The 17,579-nt window shown below is 45.1% G+C and overlaps 1 protein-coding gene across 1 annotated transcript in view; it reads right to left on the reverse strand.

The window, feature by feature from the left end:
• The window catches only part of ADAMTSL3 (ADAMTS like 3), a gene marked incomplete at its 5' end in the record, with an annotated part of 559,659 nt that overhangs the window by 340,477 nt on the left and 201,603 nt on the right, over window positions 1–17,579 (reverse strand). The window contains 1 exon segment of the mRNA XM_079701202.1: window positions 1,206–1,325. Within this exon segment, the coding sequence (XP_079557328.1) occupies window positions 1,206–1,325 (120 nt within the window).

Genomic DNA, 17,579 nt, shown 5'->3' on the forward strand with positions numbered 1-17,579 from the left:
ATGGTGCCTCCCCCTGAGCTGGGATACATAGCACCCTGCAATAGATGTCTCTACTCGCCCTCCATGCTCCATCCTTCATCAACCAGTTATGCTGCCTGAGACTTTAATCCTCCTCCCAGCCTCATCTGCACTCTGCCCACCTCCAAGCCAGCCCCAGAGCTGCGTACCACTCCCTGCTGTCACATCTTATATCTACCCATGTCGGGAGACTGACCTGCCCAGAGCTCCTCCTTCCAAGCAATATCTTTCACCCCCTAACTAGGCCCTACACAACTCAAGCCAGAACTCACCAGCCTTGACCACACAGATCAGGATAGCACAGTGGACCTCGGTCCCTGGGCCAACTTCCTCCACCCCGTCATGTCCCGTGAGAAGACGCTCTTGCCCCATTCCTCACCCACACTTGGCCCCTTAGGTGCCAAGGTCTACCAGATCTTTGAACGTCACTCATCATCATAAATCCTAGCCCAGTTTGCACCACTGCCTCAGAAGTTCAGGCCCTATCAGCTAGAAACCTCTGCCTTTGGCAAAATTGACATTCTCTGTTTCAAACGAGTTGTGAGTGATTTCAAAGACATATGTAATCTTCCATGCTGTTAGGGCATCAATGTAAATCGAGAATGGAGAGTCACAGTCCCGAGTGTGCGGTTTCTGCATCTCAGCCAAGCATGGCCTCACTCTCCAGTTGGGTTTCGTGCAGTGATTTAAACACACACGCATGTGCACACACACGTGCCCTCACACAGAGGCACACATATGTTTTCCCTTTCTGGAAAATGGGCTTGGAAAAGAAAAGTTTTGGTGCTGGTAAAAGAAATAAAGTAAGAGCTAAGAGGGTAAATAAAGTAAAGCTTAATCAGAAAACAGAACTTTTGGATAATTTCAGAATTACATGATGAATTTGGCAATAGCTGAAATGAACAAATTTAAATATTATTATTAATATGGAAATGTTTCTGATGAAAATAAGACAATGTGTCACTCAAGGCAATGCCCCAACCAGAGCAAGAACCACACACTGTGCAGGAAGCTACATGCAAGCGTGAGCAGCCCAGTGTCTTGGGGTCCTTCCTGGTGTAATGGGTCTATTATATAAGTGGTGCCAAGGAGGAAATATAATTATTTTGAAGTTATTTTTGAGAAACTGTTTCCTGCCCATTGGCAAATAGCAAAGCCAAAAATAGGCTCTTTAATGAAGTCCTTACCTGGTCGTCATAGCGATATGTGAGGAACTGCTCCCCTGTTGTATCTTCCAGAAAACTTCCCTGAGGGGAGAGTGCAAACTCAGGAAGGAAATAGGCCCCAGGAGACTTCTCTGCTGTGGTCTGAAAGGCAAGATCACTTGGTTACAAATAAGGCCCCAGTAAGGACTCCTAACAGGCAGTCTCTGAAAAGGGTGAGTCCAAGAGAATCCACCCACCAAAAGGCTATACCAAGAAAAGGGAAGTGCCTATTTACAATAGCCTAGACGTGGAAACAACCTAAATGTCCCTCGACAGACGAATGGATAAAGAAGATGTGGTACATATACACAATGGAATATTACTCAGCCATAAAAAAGAATGGAATAATGCCATTTGCATTATGTCAAATGGCATTAGACCTAGAGATTATCATACTAAGTGAAGTCAAACAGATAAAGACAAATACCACATGATAACACTTATATGTGGAATCTAAAATACAACACAAATGAACCTATCTGTGAAACAGAAACAGACTCAAAAGACATAGAGAACAGACTTGTGGTTGCCAAGGGGGAGGGGAGTGGGGGAGGGATGGATTGGGAGTTTGGGGTTAGCAGATGCAAAGTATTATATATGGATAAACAACAAGGTCCTACTGTATAGCACAGAGAACTGTATTCAATAACCTGTGATACACCATACTGGAAAAGAATATAAAAAGGAATGTATATATATGTGTATATATACACATATCTATCTGTATATATATATATATATGTATAACTGAGTCACTCTGCTGCACAGCAGAAATTAACACAACATTGTAAATCAACTATACTTCAAGAGAAATTTTTTTTAAAAAAGGGAAGTGCCCTCTCTTGGCAAAGGCCATGTGAGACACACCAGGTATCTGTGTTAAGGGGCTGTTAGACCAGGATAGCACCCTAGGCCACCTCAAATCAGTTCACACAGTATTTACTCCCTGACACCTGTTTCTTCCTCCTGCCCACAACCTTCCAGCAATGCAGCCACAGTGAGGTTAACTTGCTTAAGTTCTGTTGTTACAAATCCATTGTTTCTAGGATGTGCTTTCTTTCTCTTTCTTTTTCTTTCTTTCTTTCTGTTTTTGATTGTTTGGTGAAAGAGTGAGAAACAAACTTATTTTTTCCATACTATAACACAAGTGCATGTTCCTTGCAGAAACTTTAGAAAATTCAGATGAGTGCAAAAGAAAATAAAATCTGCCCATAAATACTCCAACCTATAATAACCACTTTTAATTGTTTTGATGTATTTCCTTTGAGGCTTTTTTCTCATAATGCTTTGTATGTTTATATAAAAAAATCCAAGATTAAATAAACATGGATTTTGCAGAAAGACTCCATTGGACTCAAGGAAAGCTCATGCCCTGGCATCTGAATCGGTAGACGTAAGCCCCATTTGTTGGGGTCAAGGGGAGACAGGAAGGACATCATCTGTTGGAGAATATGGCTTGGACACAATGGCCCAATGGACTTGCTACCAACACTTGCCACGCCCCCATCCAAGGGAAGGTGGAGCATGTAGAGGGCTTATCTGGATCACTGCCTTGATTGGTTCAAGGAGGGAGGAGATAAAGGAGATGGAACCCCCAGTGCTTAGCCCCACGTGATCAAAAACATGGGTCCATGACTCTGCCCCCAACAGGGTACCTCACTCCCCCTGCTCCAGAAGGAGTGAGCAAGAAATAGAGTGAGAGGCCATGGGTGTAACTCCGAGGAAATCATTTTCTGCAAATAGGAGGAGTGGGGAATCAAAGTACCCCTCTAACACCTCTGTTCCACCAAGGGTCACAATTCCAAACTGCAGCAGGAACTGCGGTTAAAGCAAAAACAGCCATTTGAATGCTACACGTTAAAAAAAAGAAATCAAGATGTGATAGCTTTGTTAAGGCACTTTGTTCGAACAGATAAGTCTGTGTTTTGGTTAGCCCTACCCTGTTCAAAGAATTTCAAGATTTTCTCATTAAGTTTCATTCATATGAGGGGCTCAGCACCAAGCGAGAGACAGGAATCTTCCCAGAGCCCTGCAGCCCCAGATCTCCTTTGCCTTCCTTCTGAATGGCTTGCTTGAGGCCCAGTGACGCCTACCTGAGTGCAGGAAATTGGAAAACCACCTGTGGATGTTCTACCTGCTACACTGTGAAGCCACCCTTGATACAACACGGGTCTGTCACCCCAGTGTTCAGACCACCACCGGGTGTTCTGTGGAGGTTTTCTCTGTTATGTCACCTTCCCGTGGGGAGGCTCTCATCTAAAAGTTAGCACGGTCACCCTGAGGTCCACAGCAAAGCCACGGTGTCAAGAGCCTGGAAAGGAGGTCTGATCAGGCCCAGGCAAGGGCACAGAATACACCTGTCAGACCTGGCCGGCCAGCTCTCTGATAAGTGCTGGAGATTGTTCCTAAGTGACCTTGGGAGGAAAACGAAGGGGAGCTAATGCCACAGCCTCCACCGAGACAACCGGACTCTCACACGCTTTAGCAGTGTTCTATGGGGCTCTGCATGAAGTGTCAGAAAAAGCAAAAAGTCCTCCTGGTAGTAAAGCTTTCCAGTCCTCAGTATTCATTCGTGTGGGAAAAAAATAGCAGACACTTATGACTTGATTATAACTATAGCTGATTACCTTCCACTTTGTGAGCCACTGTTCCAAACTTTACATTGTATCTATCAGGGTTTAAAAAGGTGAGGCGGGAATAAAAACGTCCACGTGAAAATAAGAGGTGAATTTGATGGTAAAATGTATGTCTCTGTACGTTTCCCAGGAAGTTTGAGTATGTGTAAAAGTATCGTTCTTCTCACCAAGGATAAAAACACATCTAGGTAAACCTCAGGGCCAAATTTTATATAACTGCTGGTAAAGAATGGATTCTATCTTAACGTAATTCATGGACAGTGATTACCAAAATGCTTAGCGAAGAATCGATAAAAGTTAGTTGTTGTTGTTGTTTGCCTCTACTGGCTTCAGAGATGGTAGAATCATAGTTTTAAAGGCCTGAAGAGGCCTTAGAAGTCATCCAGGTCAAACTCCTTTTTTTAGAAATGAGTAAACGAAGGCTCTGAAAGTGAAGAGACTTGCCAAACACCACAGAGCAGGAGCCAGGGCTGGAACATGTTAGTGGCCATGTGCAAAGACACAGTTAGATCATTTTACCAAAGAGTGGGGGCTGGGAGCAGCCTAGGATCAACACCTGAAATCAGCTCCCTGAATACACAGGGCCTCCCGGTATGATGCTTATCTTTAGTTGACCATACATTCAACACATATATATTGAGCACCTACTACATGCCTGAAACTGTTCTAAGTGCTATGAATACAATGACATACAAGAAAGATAAGGTCCCTCTTTTCATGAAGGTTATACTCTAGTGGTAAGAGATACATAATAAAATAAGCAAACAAATTCATATACAAGAAAATTAAAGCTCTAAGTGCTATAAAGGAAATTAACAGAGGGATATGAGAATAAGGTTGGGAGAGGGTTGTTTAACTTTAGATAAGAAGATCAGGAAGGCATCCCTGAGAAGACAAGATTTAAGCTAATACCTAACAGGTAAGAAGGAACCAGTCATGCAAAGAGCCAAGGATGAGCATTCATGATGAAAAGAAGAGCAAGTACAAAAGCCGTAAGGTGGGAAGCAGGTCAGTGGGACTGCAGATCAGAAAGGAAGTCAGTGCGGCTGGATCCCGTGTGAACAAGGAAGAGAGTACATGAAATGGAAATAAGAGAGAAAGGAGGAGCTGGGACATTCAAAGCCTTACAGACCATGGCAAGGAGTTGAAGAACTATAGATTTCAGTTAACACTGACTGCTTTGTGGAGGATAGGTTAGGAGGATGCAAGATGGAATCATATAGATCAATTAGAAGGCCGTTGCACTAATCCAGTTGAGAAGGGATGATTCCTTTGACTGGGAGGATGGCCGTGGTGAAGGGGAGAGGTAGATAGACTAGAATTTACTGACGGGTGAGAAAAAGCAAGGCATCGAGGATGACTTCTGGGTTTGGGCTTGAGCAACAGGCTACAAAAGATTCAGCATGAGGGACTTTGCTGGTGGTCCAGTGTGTAAGACTCCACGCTCCCAATGCAGGGGGCCCAGGTTCGATCCCTGGTGGGGGAACTAGATCCCACTTGCATGCTGCAACTAAGAGTCCACATGCCACAACTAAAAGTTCGCATGCCGCAACTAAAGATCCCACATGCTGCAACAAAGATCCCACGTGCTGCAACTAAGACCCAGTGCAGCTTAAATAAATAAACAAGAGATTTAAGTAGTAAGAAGAAAAGTTCTTTAAGGAAAAAGAAAAAAGATTCAATGGGTGGGTTGCCCTGAGGCAGGAAGGGATCTGCTGGGGAGGGGCAGAGAATTTGGGTCTGTTTGGGTCACATGAAGTCTGAGATGTGTATGAGACATCCATCCACGTGGAAAGCTTGAGCTGGCTGTTCAATATGCAAGTCTGGAGCTCATAAGGGAGGTCTAAGGCTGAAGACAGAAATTTGGAAGACATCATTTTCATTTCCTACACATATATATTTACAGCATCATACTGGAAAGGACCCTCCCTAGAATGAGTTTGGTGGACAAGAGGGCTTTGTCCGGAGCCCTCAATAATTTTAATATCTGAGGACTTTCCTGGTGGCACAGTGGTTAAGAATCCACCTGCCAGTGCAGGGGACATGGGTTTGATCCCTGGTCCAGGAAGATCTCACGTGCCGTGGAGTACCTAAGCCCGTGCACCACAACTACTGAGGCTGCGTGCCACAACTACTGAAGCTCGTGTGCCACAACTACTGAAGCCCACGTGCCTAGAGCCCATGCTCCACAACAAGAGAAGCCACCACAATGAGAAGTCTGCGCACCGCAACAAAGAGTAGCCCCTACTCGCCGCAACTAGAGAAAGCCCGTGCACAGCAACAAAGACCCAACACAGCCAAAATAAATAAATAAAATAAAAATTTTTTTAAATAAATAAGTCTAATATCTGAACGTGCGTAGAAAAGGAGGAGCAAGCAAAAGAGACTAAAAATGATAATCAATTAGAGTAGAATGAAGGAAAAAAAGACAAATATTGGGTCATGGAAGGATTCGGCATCAGAGTGACCAACGGTCTTGAATGCTGCTAAGAGACCGAGATGAGGCCAGAGATGTGTCCATTGGATCTGACAGCAAGGAGGTCACTGTTGACCTTGACAAGAGTAGTTACGATGATGTGGCAGGGACAACTGTCATGGTTTTGAGAGGTGAATGGGAGAAGAGGAAGTAGAGACCGTGATGAGAGACTCATTAAGGGGCCATAGCTGGAGGGAAACATGGAATCGCAGGTAGAATTTTTAAAAATAGGAGACACTGGAGCAGGTTTGTTTGCTTACAGTAATCATCCAGTAGCAAGAGAGAGAATGGAGAAGACAGAAGAGGTAACTACAGGTGCAAAACCCCTGAGAAGGAAGAGGAATGGGATCCAAATTGATTGCGGAGGCTCTGGCTTTTGTCCAGATGAGGGCCCTTGGCCCACACAAGCCTTCATCAGGCCATGCTCCCTAGCCGACTTGGAGCCTCCATCTCCCCTGTGCCTACTCCTCGGATACCCTTCTGCGAGGTCCCAGGGACTCCTGGTCCCAAGGTCATCCGTTTGTCTCTATCACCCTCTCCGAGCACCCCCCACTCATCCCGGCCCCATTCAGCTTTCTCACCTCTGAGCCGTCTCTCTTTCCTGGGCTCCGCTGCAGCTGCAGCCACCCTACTGCTGAAAGAAAGTGCAGCCACATTTCGTCCCAAATTGCTGCCTTCTGTGGTGAGGGGGGACTGTCCTAAGCCTCTGTAATCAGAGTATTTGTCTGTTGTGCTTCTTTTATTTTATTTTTTTTACTTCTCTTCGAACTACCAGAATTTTTTTTTTTTTGGCTGCGTTGGGTCTTCGTTGCTGCATGCGGGCTTTCTCTAGTTGAGGCGAGCAGGGGCTACTCTTCGTTGCAGTGCGCGGGCTTCTCTTGTTGCAGAGCATGGGCTCTAAGCACACGGGCTTCAGTAGCTGTGGCACGTGGGCTCAGTAGTTGTGGCTCACGGGCTTAGTTGCTCCGCGGCATGTGGGCTCTTCCCGGACCAGGGATCAAACCCTTGTCCCCTGCGTTGGCAGGCAGATTCTTAACCACTGTGCCACCAGGGAAATCCCCAGAGTATTTTGTCTGTTGTGCTTCTATACTATTAACAGCAACGACAAACATTTCATAAGCTCCAATTCATTTTTTTTTCCTCTGCTTAAATCCGACTGGGTAAAATGATGTATGTTTGCCCTACATTTTGTTCATTGTATTCCTATCCCAGGCTTCTGTCTCTCCCCCAAGGCATCTCAGTGCAGCATTTTGGAGGAAGTTCCACAGGGCTGAGGACTGTCTCCATCATGTCTGCGTTCCCCAGGGGAGATGCCTGGTGTAAGGTCATGAGAGTGAAAGACCGCTGGCCTGCACGACCTGAGCTATGGACTAGGGGGCCTTCTTCCTCACCAACCCCCATTCTCCTGTGGGATTTAAACTCTGCTAATCTGGGCTAGCCCAGATTCTCTCCAGGCTCACGTCACACTCCGTGTTACTGATAAACTGATTTTACATTCACCTCTTTTTATCAAAATCCTTACTCCTGAGTCAATTTTTCAGTCATTTGGGAGTTGAGGCTACAGCCTGGTGCCATCCAAGTCCCTTCCCTCTATAGTGGCAAGGGTGCACCACCATGCTTGTTTGAAGAGCCGTCCTGTAGCATCCCATGATCATGAAAGCTCAGTGCTGGGAGGGACCATCTCAGTCATTTAATCCAGCCTGTCCATCTCAGCAATCCTGCCAGATGCCCTGCAGCCTCTGCTTGAATTCTTTTAGTGACAGGGAGCTCACTCTCTTACAAGGCAAAAGGGGTCTGTCAGAATCTAGGAAGTTCAGAGCTACCAACCTAGTCTGAAGTGGCCCATTGCTCCCCAAGGGTGGAATGAGGTACCTTTCCTCTGTCACCCTCCCCCACGTCCTTCCCCTGCCTTTCCTTCTCCCTAGAGGGAATTGAATTCTAGAATCTGAACAGAGTGGGATTTGGGAAGGGACAAATATTTGAGTCACAGAGCTATATAACTGGAAGAAATTTTAGAGACAGTCTAATCCCAACCCCTACTTTGGAGCAGGAATTTCTCCTGCAGCATCTTCCACAGTCATGCACATAGACTCAATAGAGGCCCTTTGAAGAGAAAGCTGGGAAGGAAGGAAACTCAAGTTTATTGAGCATCTACTGTGAGCTAGGATTTGTGAACACTGCCTCTATCTGTGCTCACCGCTACGCCATGAGGTATGTGTCACCAGCCTCTTTTTGCACAGGAAGAAACCAAGACACAGGACATCAGGACATTTAACTAGGGACACACAAAGTCCCAGCTGCTGAGTGAAAGTTCACCCCCATCCCAGTCCCCCAGCTCCCTCAGTGGAAAACAGTCTTGGAAAAACTGGACCTTCCTTGAAGGAGAAATGGCTAAGTTGACTCATGGCTTCAGAAAGCAAGCACCCTGGGCAGCAAAGAACACGTGCTGACATTCTCACCACATGGGGGTTGACTTCCTAAATGTCAGGGAGACTCGGTGTCAGGCGCCTCCTCACAGGACAGGGTGACAAAAGAGTTCAGGCCCCTTCAGCAGCAAGAGTTGACGGCAGGGTTGGGGGAGGGAGGCTGGACCAGGAAGTGTGCAATCTTCCCAGGGCGCAGATCCAGGGCCGAGGAGAGCAACTGCCAAAATGCATCATCCCACCAGCCACTGTGCACAGCTGCGGAATCACTGGGGATGGGGTCCGAGTCACCGGGGACAGGGTCAGAAGGAATCCAGACCGCCCCTCCAGGGACCTGAGGATGCAGCTGATCCACATCCCCCTCCAGCTGAAGGCTTTGACTTTGGCAGGAGGAAGTAAGTATGGGATGGGGATTCAAGGACAGGATTTCAGCGTCCTAGCCTCCATCTACACCCTGGAAAGGATACAGAATGTCTATCAAGACTTGGCTGATGGCATGGAAGGAGAAACAAGTGGAGGAGAAGTGGGTGTTCCTATATATAGAACAGAAGCCAATACTCCTCGAAGGTTGAGCAGTCACCATTAAAAAGAATACAATGGGATTCTCATTGAATTTCAACAAGCCAGTTTAAACCCTTCTCCCAGCCTTGTCTGAGCACTACAGGTGGACGTTCGTCTCTCTCCAGAGCATGAACACCACCAATCACCACACCACTGACCTCTACAGAACTGTGGTCAATAAAGATCACTAAGTTCTCTTTCCTACCTGCCACTGTTAAGCCATATCTGTATTCGGGACCGAGAGCCAGACTATACCATCCCCGGTCATTCACGCCCTCTTTAGATCTGGCCCATCCTTTCAGCCTGTCAAGGCTCTTTTTGGATCCTGACTCCATCTACCAATTTTTGCATCGCTTTCCCCCTGTTTCTCATCAGCCCAAATTTGAGCAGCACTCTATCTGCCTCCTTGTTACTGCCACAAACACTGAGCTGGAACAAGGCTGAGAACTGTGCTCTTTACCAGGCCAAGAGAAGCCTGTCTCCAGGCTGACAGTGACTTAACTCACTTAGGGTCTTCTCATTTCATATATCCCCAGCTTGGCCACTGGGGATTCAAGAAACACCTTGTCCGATTCTGCCGTGACACAAACAACACATGGAAGTAAGACGCTAGATGGAAGAACTGAGATTCCAACGGATCTTCCTAGGTCGGGACAAAAGCTAAAGGCTAAGAAGGGACAACACTGAGCCACTATTGCAGAACAATTCCCCATGACACCAGGGCTTAGCAGAGGACGGTTACAGTCACTCTCAGGAATATGAATGCATAAGAAGTCAATCTCAATTAATGGCAACCAAGATCTGCAGCAGAGAGTTAGCACCAGGATAGGAGGCGCGGACCCCTCCTACCGGCGGAAGGTCCTTTTAAATGATAATATTTGGTGAGTCTGAAAGTGTGTGTTCCAGGTGGAACAGGAGAGTCCCCAGGCTCTGGGGACAGTCTGCCAGAAATACATTCCCTGGAGGGTCTCTGGGGGTTGTTCCTCCCGGCCTGGATTACACATGGGACTTTACAGTTTGTACCCTCCAAAGTCCATGAGGGAATAATCAAGTTAACCAATATTATTTAAATTCAGCATACCAAACACATTTTTGTTCCAAGAAGCAAGATGTGCATTTTGTTTCCTGAACCTGAAACAAAGACTCAAAAAGAAACCTTCAAGATCATGTTGGTTTTTCAAGTAGGATGTTGTCATTCCAAGATGTTTCAAAGTCCTGGGGGTCCTCAAACTTCCTGATTAAATATAATATGTATTTACTTTGCCAACATTGAAAGGGTGGGCTGAAAGAAAATGAGTTTTCACATTTTTCTTCTGAGTCTTTAAAAAAAATTAATGCTAGGAATTTAAGATTCATCCTTTCTATTTACCATCAACTAATGAATACATTCTCTTGATCTTGTTGGGTTGAAAGGCCTAACATTTGAATGAACATCTGAGTGTGACTATATCTCAGTCAAAATACCATGTCGTTTCAAACTTCAACTTCACTCTGTGTCACATTTTCAGCAGACCCTTCTGGATCCCTCTTAGTTCTGGAAGGTGGGTGATGCATTGTGGGTGTGCATATTCAGAACAAGCTGTTCCATGGAGAAGGTCTTTCCTTGAATTTAAATTTATCATATTAAGACTCTCTTTAGCAAACTGGAATGTGGATCTTTTTTTTGTTTGTGTGTTTGTTTTCTTTTTGTTTTTGCTGTACGCGGGCCTCTCACTGTTGTGGCCTCTCCCGTTGCGGAGCACAGGCTCCGGATGCGCAGGCTCAGTGGCCATGGCTCACGGGCCCAGCCGCTCCGCGGCATGTGGGATCTTCCCGGACTGGGGCACGAACCCGTGTCCCCTGCACCAGCAGGCGGCCTCTCAACCACTGCGCCACCAGGGAAGCCCTGGAATGTGGATCTTACAAATGTCATTCATAGCACTACTCTTTCATCTGTCACTAAACACAAATTCTCTCTCTCTCCTTCCCTCCCCTTCCCCTACACACACACACACACATCTTTAATCAGCCCTGGCAAGCAGGGCCAAAAGTAATCAGTGAAAAGATCTTGCTGGAACAGATTTCACCTTTCAGTTCCCTGAAAGGAGAAAACCTGAAAATGAAATCACAATACTTCTTTATATATCTGAACCGTCTTTAGCCCTCAGCACCAGGCTTTGTGCATAGGAGACATTCAATAATTAATTTTCTTCCCTAGAAAAACTGACATAGGTTGCCCTTTCCACCCCCACAGAGCCCTGCATGACTGATGCCTGATTTTCTCTCTGCCACAGAAAGACCAGAATGCTCTGGCTAAGCACATGCTGGCATTTCACAAGGGGTTATTTAAAACTTGACCATTACTCTGAATGGGGAGAGGAAAGAAAGCCTGCCCTGCCCATATACACAATACAGATCCTTTTTCCCTGGAGGCCACCCCTCCCACAAAATTTTATTGAAGAGTCCATTTTTCAAGGACTTGAAGGAAGCTGACCCCTTGGAAAGAGACTCAATGAGCAAAATGTCATGTGGAAATAACTCTAAAACCCCTCAGGGGGAAAAATTGAAAAGTGTATTCCATGAACAGGGCTCCACTGGTAAAGAAAAAAGCTAGATGGATGGTCATTGCAAATCTTAATTAACTGTAAACTCCCTACCCACTCTTTCCTTCTCCCAATCCCTCCCCTCCTCCTGGTCCAGTCACACTGGCAAGGGGTCATGCTCTTCCCCGCCAAAAGCCAGTCAGCAGAGAAGGGAATGGTCATTTATTTGAGGAACGTGAGCAACTGCTGTTGCTGAGAAGTGCTGCATAAGTGAGAACGAAAAGTGCCGTGGAGAAGTGAGATGTTTCCTGGGGGAATCTCTGTAATTCCCTCCCAGGCATCACTCCCACTCCAACAGGGTTCAGGGTTGAGGGAGAAACAGTCTCGTGGGGCCCAATCTGGGCAGTGGAATCTGCACTTTGATCCCAAAGCGAAATACGTATTTTCCCGCAGCCTCTTCACCACTGACACTCATGATTACCTCTCTGCAGAGACAAGGCATCTTTCCTTTTAAAATAGAGTACAGGGACTTCCCTGGTGGTGCAGTGGTTTAGAATCCGCCTGCCAATACAGGGGATACGGGTTCGAGCCCTGGTCCAGGAAGATCCCACATGCCACAGAGCAACTAAGTCCGTGCGCCACAACTACTGAGCCTGCGCTCTAGAGCCCGGGAGCCACAACTACAGAGCCCACGTGCTACAACTACTGAAGCCTACGCACCCTAGACCCCGTGCTCCGCAACAAGAGAAGCCACCGCGATGAGAAGCCCACGCACCGCAATGAAGAGTAGCCCCCACTCGCCGCAACTAGAGAAAGCCTGCGTGCAGCAATGAAGACCCACTGCAGCCAAAAACAAATAAATTTATTTATTTCTAAAAATAAATAAATAAGTAAAAATTAAAAATCAATAGAGTACAAATCAGTATTGTACTTTACCCAGTTGGCGGAGGGAGGGACTCCCCAAAGCATCAAATGTTCAGGTATTTCTTGAGGGTACGTCCAGGGTCTACTGAGTCACCCGGTCAACATACTGTTTATTAAGCACCTACTAGGCACCAGGGCCGTTTTTGACATAGAGAATTCATCAGTCAACGAAACAGACAAAAATCACTTTTCTCAAGGAGCTTATATTCTAATTCGGGGAAACAGAAAATGAACATAATATGTAAGTAAGTTATATAATGTGATATAGGAAAAAGAGGTTGGAAGTGCTGGGGGCTTGGGGTATAAACTGCACTTTTAAATAGAGCAGTCAGGGGAAGCCAAGGTAGGTCAGGGTTCCTTAGGGAATCACGTTTTATTCTCTGGTTTTCTAAACAGACAAGTTGGAGCCTGCCCTTTTCCTTGGAGGCTTCAAAGTGTCGAGTCTCTCTAGGAACCTGGCTGGGATCTGCCAGGCCCTGGAGTCGTCTGCTTCTACCTACAGCAGCGGTGTGACCCTCTGCTCCTTGGCCCCAACTGCCTGTGTGCCTCTCCACCACCCTGCACTGCAGCCAGCCCAGGCCCCAGCACTCCACCCTGGCTGTTCCAACATCTGCTCCCGTTGAGCCACAGCCCACCCCGCCCAGGCCCCAATAGTACAAGCACGGGCCTAAGTATGCAGAAAACACCATTACTGGACAACAGACTGATTGCATGGGCATGGTGTCTGTTGCCAACGTCAGAGTCCATTACTAAGCATGAGGCAAATCTGCGTATATCCCAATACACGAGCTTATACAAACTCAGTAGTGAAAGAAAAAGAAAGGAAGGGAGGGAGGGAGACAGGAAGGAAGGAGGAGGGAGGGAGGCAGGAAGGAAGGAAGGAAGAGGGGGGAGGGAGGGCAGAAGGAAGGAAGAAGGAAAGAAATAAAGGAGGAAAGAGAGAAAAGAAAAAAAGCATTACCAGCTCTTCCCAATTTGCCAATGAGACACCACCCAGCCTGACACAGTCCAGAAACATGTCGGGGACATAGTCATGTTTATTCAAGGTCTTTCTCACCCTCATGGCTTTCTTTCTTTCAGGAAACAGCTTGTCTGTGTGGCTGAAATCCTACAGGCTTTCAAAATGTAGGCTTCCAAGAGAAAAGAAAGACAGAAATGTGCTGTTTGCACATATTCCGAAAAACATTTATATTCAGCCTAAGCCAGTTTGTTTTTCTAAGCTTAGCAGGGCAGGAAGTCTTCAGTGCTAACGCATCAGCAGAGCTGCCAAGTTTGCTGTTTGGATGCTCCTGCCTTTCAGAATTCTTAAACAAGCAAGGCGATAGGAAGATAGTCATTTACAGTCAGGATGTCTTTGTTCCGTGTGTATAAAATGGCATCACTCTAATTTCCATAAACTACCAAAAAATTCTGGGGGTTTAGCATAAAATGTTAAGGACTTCTTGAAAACAAAAGGTGATGCTTTTATAAAATTAAAATGCTAACATTAACCCCTACAATTCAATGGTACCAAAGCCATACTGGAGGCATAAATCAGAAGAAATTGTTACAGACTGTCTTCTGTTTAAAAACAAAAAAAAAGGAGAAATGCAAATTACAGTGTTTGATCCTAGCAAAGTGTTGGGTGTAATACAGGTTTAGGGATTTAAGTTGGTATATTTTTAAGATATAATTTTAATTTCTTAATGATATATGGAATGACACGTAATTTTTTTGCATGCTTAAAATGCAATCACATCATCCCATATTTGTTTGACATGAAAATGTCACTTTGTTTTAAATCCAGTATAAACATAGGATTAGTTTTACAAATGGTACCGGATACATGGAAAGTCACATTCATAAGCCAGACAAACTTGGAGACACTGGACACCTGTTTTAATTGGTGATGGATGCTCAAGTTTAGAAAGGGGGCCAGATTTGTGGTGGGAAGCCCGGGGGTCCAGCCCACCTCCACAAGAAACTCCGTGGCTCCCAGCATGTTTCTTCATGTCTCCAGGTCTTACTACATCGTTAAATGGGAGAGACCGGGCTAGATGAGCTCCAGAACCCCAGGGCAGGAGGAAAACTGGGCTAGAAGATGAAAGGGCAGGGCTTTTGTTTCTTTACTGTATTTTTTATATTACTAAATTAATAGTGTTGGTATGAATTCAGAAAAAGTCTCCTGAGCAGAAAAATACCCAGCAGTCAAAAAGTAAAACTCTGGTAGCCTTTGTAATGAGGGTCATTGCATTTCCTTAAACCAAAAGCAGTCCCAGGAGAGACATGCAGAGTGATCCCCTCGCGAACTGAAAGGGCCCTCAGAGACAGCTGCCCATGAAGGCCAGGGTTACAAAAACAAACAAACAAACAAAAAACACACAGAATAACTTCAGGATAAAAGAGTCAATGTGGAAAACTTTAACCATTGTCTTCCCCCCAACAGCCAGCATGGAGAGGGAGAGGGAGGCTCTGAGAGAGGTAGCAAGTATATGTCGATAAGGTGTATTCGTGCTCGCAAAGACTCACTTGTTAAAACAGGGTTAAAAACCTCATACCTCCCAAAATTGCTGTGACCATTTAATAAAATAATGCATATGGTTGTGTAACTGTAATTACTTAGTTTGTAAGAAGCTATACACATGTATGCTACTATGATTGTTGTTATCACAAAGTTCCAAAAACAGTGGATATATGTATATGTATGGCTGGTTCATTTTGCTATACAGCAGAAACTAACACAACACTGTAAATCAACTATACTCCAATTTTAAAAAAATAATTAAAAAAAAAAAAAAGAAGTATGAGGGACTTCCCTGGCGGTCCAGTGGTTAAGCCTCCGCATTTCCATTGCACGGGGCATGGGTTCAATCCCTGGTCGGGAACTAAAATCCTGCGTGCTGCACGGCCAAAAAAAAAAAAAAAACACCATAGGAAATTCTGAAAGAAAAGTATTAAATGGTGACATATTACCAAAAAAAAAAAGTATGAAATCCACTGATGAATATCCAAATTTCCTAGCTTAACTTTCAATCTTAATCTAATTTGCACGATATCTGTTACAATCCCACTGAATTTCAAATGTACTTCTTAAACTTTTTCTAATAAAAGTGAATTTTCTTTGACAAAAAAAACCCCAAACAAACAAAAACAAAGTTCCAAAAGCAAGTTTTTCATATCAGTAGTAATACAAGCATGTACTGAGTTATCTCCTCTCTGTAGGTGCTGTGCTGGTCATCAGAGACTGAACGAGAGACAGTCCGTGCTTTCAGGGAGCTCACTGTCTAGGGTTGGTTGTGGATCGAGAAAGAGATCAGTAAATAGGCCCTTCAAAGCCATGTGATGAGGGCCATTGAGGAGGGGGAAGGACAGGATGCTACAGGAGCACGTGAGAGGGACACGCTCGAGGCGGGGAGGGTGGAGTCAGGGTCACAGAAGGCATCACAGAGACAACAGCCAAGCTGTGATGGGAAGAACACGTAGGCACTCATCAGGAAAACAGAGAGAAGGATGGAGGAACAGAACCTTCTAGAACACCATGGGTGTCATGAACAACAACGGCAAGCTGGATGAACAGCCTGCATATCTGGGGCGTGGCATGGGAGAGAAGAGGAGAGAAGTCGGAGCAGCAGACATAGGCTGGATCTCAAAGGGGGTCTGGTGGGGCAGATCACAAAGCCAGTGTTTACCCCTAGGAAGCACCAGAGGGCCATTAGGTAAAAAAGTGAAACTATTATTACAGAGAACGAACTGGAGGGGGAGTGAGACAGAAGTCGGGGAGGCTAGTTAGGCTCCCCTATTATTCGAGGGGAGAGATGACAGTGGCAGTGAGGATAGAGAGAGGAAAATGAGCCATAACAAAATAATGGATCTCAGAACTCAAGCTAAGAAGACAAGTATGCCAGCATATCTGAAATACTGGGAGAAATTTAAAAGTTTTAGAAAAAATTCTAAATAATCAAAACTGACTCTAAAAAACGAAAACAGAAAAATCTCAAGGGTTCTTCAACTATTAAAGAAATAGAATCAGTATTTAATATTCTTCTCATGAAGAAAACAACAGGTTCAGATGGTTTTAAGGTGAGCGCTACAAAACGTTCAAAGTGTAAATAATTCCAGTCTTTAAATAAACTCTTCCAAAGAACAGAATAAAAGGGACACCCCATAATTCATTTTTACCAGATTATGACCTTGATAACAAAACCAGACAAGAGCAATATGAGAAAGAAATTACATACCAATCTCACTCTTGAAATGAAGGCAAAATTCCTATATAAGATATAAGCAAAATAAATCTAACATCGTATAAAAAGAAACCATCAACAGTAGAATGGATCAATAAATTGTGGTCTATTTATACCCTAGAACACAATAGAGGAGTGAAAATGTATGATCTCAGCTTCACATATCGACAGAGATGACATTTTAAACCATAACACTGAGCAGAATAGACACAGTATGATTTCATTCATATAAAATTCAGAAAAGGCTAACACCACATAATACGTTATTTGGGGATACATACTCAAATGGCTAAAACAAAGTTCACCTTTTGCGGGCTTCCCTGGTGGCACAGTGGTTAAGAATCCACCTGCCATTGCAGGAGACACGGGTTCAAGTCCTGGTCTGGGAAGATCCCACATGCTATGGAGCAACTAAGCCCGTGTGCGACAACTACTGAGCCTATGCTCTAGAGCCCGTGAGCCACAACTACTGAAGCCCGTGTGCCTAGAGCCCGTGTTCCACAACAAGAGAAGCCACTGGTGAGAAGCCCGCACACCACAACGAAGAGTAGCCCCCGTTCGCTGCAACTAGAGAAAGCCCACACACAGCAA

The sequence above is a fragment of the Hyperoodon ampullatus genome (genome assembly GCF_949752795.1).
Source record: "Hyperoodon ampullatus genome assembly, chromosome: 3".
NCBI classification, from domain to species: Eukaryota; Metazoa; Chordata; class Mammalia; order Artiodactyla; family Ziphiidae; genus Hyperoodon; species Hyperoodon ampullatus.